Source organism: Drosophila eugracilis, unplaced genomic scaffold (assembly GCF_018153835.1).
Source record: "Drosophila eugracilis isolate 14026-0451.02 unplaced genomic scaffold, ASM1815383v1 contig_2154, whole genome shotgun sequence".
Taxonomy (NCBI): Eukaryota; Metazoa; Arthropoda; class Insecta; order Diptera; family Drosophilidae; genus Drosophila; species Drosophila eugracilis.
The window spans coordinates 8,281,139-8,289,268 of record NW_024573038.1 but is presented as its reverse complement, the minus strand read 5'-3'; the positions used below and the strand labels follow the sequence as shown (position 1 = coordinate 8,289,268).

At 44.5% G+C, this 8,130-nt stretch overlaps 2 protein-coding genes across 2 annotated transcripts; one reads left to right on the top strand and one right to left on the bottom strand.

Annotated features, from left to right (window-relative positions):
* Positions 1-1,292: 1,292 nt before the first annotated feature.
* Positions 1,293-5,387, top strand: LOC108114337 (vacuolar protein sorting-associated protein 8 homolog). Its single transcript, XM_017225263.1, has 4 exons — positions 1,293-1,516; positions 1,584-2,891; positions 2,951-3,808; positions 3,868-5,387. Exons 1-4 carry the CDS (start codon positions 1,415-1,417, stop codon positions 5,287-5,289), a joined length of 3,690 nt encoding a protein of 1,229 aa, XP_017080752.1. The 5' UTR covers positions 1,293-1,414; the 3' UTR covers positions 5,290-5,387.
* LOC108114338 (regulator of MON1-CCZ1 complex) lies at positions 5,387-7,970 on the bottom strand. Its single transcript, XM_017225264.1, has 7 exons — positions 7,781-7,970; positions 7,237-7,720; positions 6,783-7,175; positions 6,470-6,728; positions 6,016-6,415; positions 5,753-5,957; positions 5,387-5,692 (listed from the first exon to the last, which is right to left on the bottom strand). The coding sequence occupies exons 1-7, from the start codon at positions 7,886-7,888 to the stop codon at positions 5,613-5,615; spliced, it is 1,929 nt and encodes a 642-aa protein (XP_017080753.1). The 5' UTR covers positions 7,889-7,970; the 3' UTR covers positions 5,387-5,612.
* Between the last annotated feature and the right edge of the window lie 160 nt (positions 7,971-8,130).

The following is an 8,130-nucleotide window of genomic DNA, read 5'->3' as shown; positions in this document are numbered from 1 at the left end:
GAAAATTACCTGTAAAGGTGCCGCCTGTGCGCCTAATTGATAAGTTTCGTATTCATATTTGTCTAGCTGAGTAATTAACTATGGTAATTTGGGAAATTGGGCATATTTTGACTGCCTCCTTTTGCTTCTTCTTCTTACCTGTCGCATCAATGACGCACGCTGCCGACGTTGACTGCAGCAGCGACGCTGACCGAGGAGTTTAAGTTTGGCTCTCTCTATCTCTCCCACTCGCACACAAACGTGTTGCGCTCACCAATACCAAGGTGAAATTGCACAGCTGAGCCAGGAAAATGCAACGAATACGATGCACAAAACAGAGAGCCGAAAACAATACTGTTATGTCAATTTGTTGCTGCTTGAGTTGTTCTCCCTTTTGTCACTCGCTTTTTTCCTTTTGTTGTTACTTTACGTTTTTTTTTGGCACGTGAGTCGACAATCGCATTTTTCAAATTCTTGCACTCATTCGCTTTTATGCATTTGTTTACGTCACTCGCACACACACGCATGCACACACACGCCCGAGTGAATGAAAGGCGCGTAAAGAAGAGAGTGGAAATGCCAGAAAGAGAAAGAGCATTAAATTTGGCAAAGCCGCCGCACGCTCAAATAAACAAATAATTTATTTATAATTCCTACTCAAAACACTTTGTTTATTTATATTCGTTAGAGTCTGCTATTGCCCATTTTGCACAAGCGTTTCAGGCATAGCAACAAAACAATACAAAAATCGAAATTTCCACTCGCGTTTTGTTTTTGCCCCGCGAACTCTGGCTTCTTCAATTCCCAGATAAGCAAAGGCGATTAAAAATCTGTCGCGGCACGCATTTTTGTTGCTGTTAACGCGATCATCCGTATTGCTTGTAGCATATTTTATTGCATTTTAATTAATTTCTGCTGGCCTCGCGAGCAGCAAAAAATCGTCCGCTGCAAACAAGACCGAACGCGATGAAAACAAAGATGAACTAGAGATGCATAATTGGACGATGTCTATTCGATGCTAACTGTTGTTCGATACATTTGTTGTTGACTTTAGATATTCGATAACAATCGATGACTTGGGAATGATGTAATTTTAAAATTTTCTGCTAATATGTAAAAGTTTTATAAAAAAAAACATAATATCGTTTTTGATTCCTTTCGTGCCTCAATAGTTAACCTTTTTTCCATTGACGTCAAATATACAAATATAATATATATATATGTATTAAATCTATGAGATTTTTAAATATTTAAAAAATTCTTAATTGGTACTGGTTCCCCAAACATCGATATGAAATATCGATACCAAACTAAAAAATCTGGTTAGCGAACGAGTGGACAGTCCTCTGATGGGCGTAAAAGCTGATTGATAAAAACAAAATCGCTTAAATTTATTAGTTTGGGGGGAGGGATCAGGATCGAAAGAACCGGGAGCATGTCGGAGCTGAAGGCCCCGTCGCTGCAATCGCTGCTGGAGTCCGAGCGCGGTTCTACGGACAGTTTGCTGGCCGAATCTCTGCAGCTGGATTTTGAGGATGTGAGTTTGAATTTCACCGAAAAATATTGCCCTATATAACGATTTCTAATGAATTATCAAATTTAAGCTTGATGATGCGGAGTTTGCCATACCGCCCACCGATGTTCTGCCGACTTTGGAGGCGGTGCTCAGTGAATTCGAGGCGGATTCGGATGTGGCCTCCGAATTGGGAATGCCGGTGCCCCATGCCACACCCACCCCTTCGATTGGCGAGGATTCCACGATAAGAACAGATGGTCGAGGCGGTGGCGGTTCCATCATGAGATATACTTTACTACATGGCATCTCTGCCCAACTCGCCTCCGCCGCGGACCGTGTTAATGCCGGAGCAACCAGTTCCTGTGCCGTTTCCGCTTTTATTGCGATTGGAACATCGCATGGTCATATCCTCAACTTTGACGTCACCCAAACCCTTAGATGGGCTCATCAGGATAAGCATGGTCAGGGTGCTGTGGCTAGTTTGGCTTTTAATGCTGACTCCACTCGGCTTTTGGCGGGTTACTCCAGAGGATTGGTTGCCATGATGGACACTCATACAGGAGATGTCCTCCGGGAGCTGTTCGATGTGATAACCCCGAATACTGGTGTCCTGCATGTCAAATGGACATCTAGATCCTCGCTAGCCTTATGTGCCGATGCTGGCGGTTCGGTGTGGTCACTAAGTTTCACCCGAAAACTCGGAATCCGAGGCTGCCAGTCTAGGTGCCTCTTTTCCGGAGCTCGTGGAGAAGTCTGTGCCGTGGAGCCTCTGATAATGGACGCCCAAGGTCGCCATGAGCTGGATCAGTACTGTATTGTGGCCCTGGCCACGCTGTCCAAGTACTTTATCGTTACCGTGCGTCCCAGATTGAGGGTCATCAAATACCATGTGCTGCAGGGACCTCCGGATTGCTTACCCCTTCTCGCCTGGCATTTAGTCCTCATTCAAGCTGCAGATACTTCACGTTCCGTAGATCCCGTGATTGTTGTGGGCCGAGGAAATCAATTATTCTTTCACCAACTCTTCGTCTCGAATGGAAGGATCACCCTTTTGTATCTTAGACATGTCCAACTTCAGGGAAGTCTCCTATCTGCCCATTGGCTGGGACCAAAGTGTGTGGCCTCGTTGGACACGTCGGAAATACTTCACCTTGTGGACGTAAGATCCAGTAAAGAACTGGAATGCATGGACATGGCCAACGCTGGTTTAGTTTATGGCTCGGCGCAGTTTAAGGGACTGGCCACCGGTGGAAATGTGTCGCCTGCCTTTGCTTTGGCTGGCTCGAATGCTTGTTATAATTCGGTGGTTTCAAGGGGAACGCAGCTATATGTTTTGGGAGCCAGATCCCTGCATATTATAGGAGTTAGGACGTGGTCCGAGAGGATTAGCTACCTGGTAGGTTCATAGATCAAGATTTTGAAAGGAAATTAAAGCCATATATCAATCTTCTCTAGGTAAAACACCATCGCTGGCAGGAAGCGTGTCAACTTGCCCTAGATGGCTATCTCGTCTCTGTGGATCGTCCAAGGAAACGTGCCCAAGCCAAAGAGCGTATCATCATGCTCTTCAAAGAATACATTGCAAATTCCGCCCGGGCACCCGAATATTGTCTCGGTGCCATTGTTAACTGCTTAATAACCATCGGTGAACTTGATCTTCTGTGGACCCAGCTTTGGGAGAAGTTGCACAACAGCAGCACTGAGCTCTTCCTTCAGCACATTTCTGAACATATAGAGAAGGAAACGATACATAGTGTCAATCCGGTGATCTCCCAAGCCTTGGTGGATTACTGGTTGGAACACTCTCCTGCCAAACTGGAGCAGCTTATCCTGAAGCTGGATTGGATGTGCCTGGACTTGAACCAAGTCCTGAAAGCTGTTAAGAAGCACCGTTTGTATAGAGCCCAAATCTACCTCAATACCCAAGCTTTGAATGATTATACGGCGGCGCTGACGGAACTTCTGCCTTTGGTGACACCTGAGGAAACGGATTTGGGGAATTGCCTGCTGGTCTATGTGTCCAGTTGTCTGGCAGGAAGGGGTTATCCCAGCGGAGAAATTCCCGTCGAGCTGGTACATCAAGTCAAGCATGATGTTCTGCGTTGTCTGACTTCCCAGCAATCCAAGGAAACTGCCGGAGATGAGCTGCCTTATCCGTATCTTAGAGCTCTCCTCAAGTTTGACACGCGGGAAACGCTAAACGTGATATCGCTGGCGTTCCAGGAACGCGAGTTTAGCAACGAGCTGGGACTATCGCATCGTAAGAGGATTATCAATCTTCTGCTGGAGATAATGTCGCCCGAGAATGCAACGGTAAGATTTCTTGTTTATGTTTTTAGTGACCGTTATATTTATATCTTTTCATTTTGCAGTGGGCGGAGATCGGCTGTCTTCTAAACTTTATAGCTCAGCAGATATCAATGCAGTGCCTGCCGCGAGATAGACAACTTCTGGAGCGTGTTCTGAGCCACCTGGCACAGGAGGAGATTGCGAACGAGAGTAGTCGACAACATTCCGAACGGGAGAACGCATGGCACGAGTTGCTATCCTCCAACTGCCTGGCGGATATCAGCAGCGATGAAGAGCAACTGCAACTGGCAGACCGGGCAAGGTGTTATTGTGTGGTGGAGTACTTGCTGGAGAAGCTTGGCCGGTACGATACCATCCTAGATTGCTACATCAAAAACGAAGCTAGGCATGAAACGATGTTTGCTTATATGGAACGCTATGTAGCGACACCAGAGAGATGCATTTACCAGCAGTTAAGGAGGCATTTAAGGCAGTTACTAAAGATCAATGCACAGGAAACTACTCGACTATTGGCCTTGCACTATCCCGAAAAGATTCATGAGCTTTTAGATAACCTGAGAAAGGAGGAGGATTTATTATATGTGTTCCTCAAGTGCCTCAATGATCGAAAATATGAACTGGAAGCCAGTCAAGTGGAATTGCTGCTGGAGCTGCATTGTAAAATGGAGTCGCCAGCTGTTGTCGAGGAATTCATATGCTCCAATTCAGGCTATCGTTTGGAGCAGGCCATTGCCATAGCTGAACGCCATCACCTAAACCGATCTGTGATTTATCTGTATGAGAAGCAAGAGAGCTATGCGAAAGCCTTTGAGTTGTCCATGGATTTGCTCAAATCCTTAACTGGTGAAGAAGCAGCCCATGAAGCCCAGATCATAACGGCTCTTTTGGCTCGGTCTGTAGATACGCTACCAGCTCAGGAACTGGAGCGCTGTTGGTTTGTTCTATTGCAATATATCCTGCCCCATCCGGATTTGCAGTCCGTCACCAAATCTCTGCTGCACGAAGCCTCGCAGCACATCGATCTACATAATTTGGTTCAGTTGATTATGAATACCCACAATGTGTCAAGTAGTTTTGGTGATATTAAGGATCTGCTGATGGGCATGCTGGATAGCTCAAGGCATCAAACGGAGGCTTTGCGAGGTTCTGCTGAAATGTTGTGCCAAGATCTTCACCGGATGTTTGAAAAACAGTATCAAGATGCGCGTCGTGGTCTGTGGGTGACCACTACCAAGTGTTCCGTGTGTCGCCAACGGCTGTACGATCACAGCCAGGTGCTAATCTTGGGCGGATGTGGTCATGGCTTGCATGAGGAGTGCATGGAGGAGGCGGAGACTCAGTTTGAAGAATGTCCACGGTGCTTTACGGCTATTCCGGATCAAACTTTAGGTTTGCCGCGGCCAAATAAAAATCTAATCAGCATTTCCACGTCTCTGGAAATGGGGGCGTTGCAACTGAAAGCACCGCCCAGGCGGTTTATTTAGTTTGCTTCATGCTTTTTTGTATATTCCATTTATTCCTCTATGTATTTATTGTACAACTCTGTGTATTGTATGTGTAAGTAAAGAAATTGCATGACAAAGTCTGTATTTTTATGGGAGGAAAGTCATTTGGCGTTTTCTTGAGTCATTCTTTTATTTTGGTATAAAATATTAATGATTTATGTTTGATCTGGAACATAAACTCATGAATCAGAAGGATAATATTCATTTGGATATATTTACAATACAATACGAAGGTATTTTCATACTTTTCAAGCACACTTTCAGTTACAAAAATCACAAGTTACTGGTTTTCCACTTTACCTTTAACTTACTGCCGGTCTCGTTGGATTTTCAACAGGAAAAGTATTGTTATAATGCTGGATAAACTCAGTGCATTGTTCAGCTGTTACATAAGGAAGAATAGGTTTAATAATCAGCGTTTAATTTCGAATATTTTGCTTACCCTTGGGAAACGACAAGGTCTCATAGAGCTTCAGATTTCTCATTTGGAAGAATCGGAATACGCTGTGAAAGATGAGATCATCTTTGGTCTTATGAGCTGCCTCCAAGAACTTGCGAGCTGGCACTTTTTCAAGTCCCAGTGAGTTTTTAGCCAATCTCAAGGCATTAATTACTTTGCCCTGACCAAGCATTACTTCAATAATGATCTGAGAAATGTTAAAGTATAAATACATATCCGTAAGTGCTATATTTTTTAGAACCCACCTCATGTGCTTGAATCCTGCCCAGCATATCGATGGCCACTTGGGAAATGGCTGTATCTACATTGGAATGGGCTAGCAAAAAGCAAGCCACGGACTTGGATTCCAGCAGCATGGAATAGCTGACCAGGCGTCGCAGAGTGTCGAAGCTACGATTATTGATCAGCTCGCTGATAATCATTTTGCTCAGCTCCTCCTGGGCGGCAATATTAAACTTGTTCAGGGATTGCAAATACATCATCAATATAGATTCTGTGTACTTCCGGCGGGCAATACGCTGGAAGATCTGCACCATATCTATTTGCTCGATGAGCACAGCAGGCGGAGTGCTTTGTTTCAGTGAGGAAGTCTTCACATTCGAGGGCTGAGCAGTTTGATTCTGCAACTCCAACTGAACCCAGGACCTAGAATAAACTTTCTTTTATACATACATATTGGATAAGTAATATTTGACTTACGCATATATCTTGTTAATCCTGCTGAATATGGTCTCTAAAATTGGCAATAGAGTTCCCTTATACTGATCATCTACTAGCTGGCCAACCACTTTTAATAGCATTTGCTTGCCGTTGCTACGCTGCAGCAGGAATTCTGTGAGACGAATGCGATCCGAAATGAGTTGACACATAGGCTCAATGCACAGGTTAAGGAACCACATGCAACCCAACTTGGCATCGATTACAATGTTGGGCTGGAAGAGCACCCAGTTAGTGGAATCTGTAAGAAATTCAAGATAAATCAAGGAGCTTTATGGTCACATATAATACCTACATAACTCGCACTGCAAGATTTGCCCATCAGGTGATAAGGAAGGTAACTTCAAGCCAAATGGTTTTATTGAGCGACCTGGGGTTATGGGTGTATGATAGGTTACTTCATTGATCACCTCTCCAGGGAGGGATATGTCGAAAAGAAGCGATGTACCCGAAGCCTGATGGTGCACCACAATCAGATTGTCTACTGTGTTGATGGCGAAGCGACCCACCAGGCTTAGACGAAGTACATGACACTTTCGAGGCGCTAATCCAGGTCCGTTTAGCAAATGCACCTCCACTTCCATCTGTCCTGTGCTAATATTTGGCTGGAGGATGAGCACGGCAAGAACTCCATACACTTGGCCTAATGTCACCTTGCTCTCCTGAACATCGCGACTTGGACTGCCCACTGAAAGAGGATTTTTCAGTAAATAAATTGCAGCTCTAAAGGTAGTTTAGAATCGACTTACAGTCTACTTTGGGCAGCTTGGTGATGACTTTCTGCTTGACCAGAACTGGAATCAGAGAGTTTCCCTCAGTAGTGCAGAGCAGGGCCACATTGGCATCGCAGCACCAAGCGAACCACTTAATTCCGATGCTCAGGGACTTCACAGAGCGGACCTGCCGCTTTTCTGGAACTACGGTGTAGACTTCCACACCTGTATTCGAGATCAGGGCCACCTCCCGGTTGTGTACCCATACAAAGCCATGTATCATGGTTTTTACCTGGTGTGTAATTATCTCCTGCAGCATAGGCTGATCCCCCTGGAAACATATGAACTCCACCGCATTTTCCTTTCGCTGAACGGCTAGGATTTGATTGTCCGGCGAGAATTTTATGGATCGTATAGCACCACCGCGATCGCTCATGCAAAAAGAGATCACGGTATCGTCTGTGGCTCCTGGTCCTTTGACCACCACACCCGTAGCTCCTCCAGATCGAACAGCAAATATCTAAAAATAATTATTGGATTAGCATCCCTCTATTAGATTTGCCTTAGATTTAAACATCACCTGCTTGTTGGAATCATCGAAGAACACATTTGTAAGCTGACTCACAGCATCGAATCTTATGGGATTTGGAGACAGCTCAATATAGTGGAATCCATTCGAGACATCCATTGCTTTGCTGCAAAATAATAATAACAAACTGGAACCACTTTTTATACACCCTCCATTAGAGGTGTGACTTTACAAGAGTAATAGTGATGAGTGACAAATAGATAAGGCGATGAATTAATTAAAAATATCGATAGCTCTTTTAATTCTTGCTTTATATCTCCCTAAAAGTGAAATGTAAGTTTAAATAAGCATATCTCTTCAAACTTAAAAGTTTTATTATGATTGTCTTTCCATATTCTCTC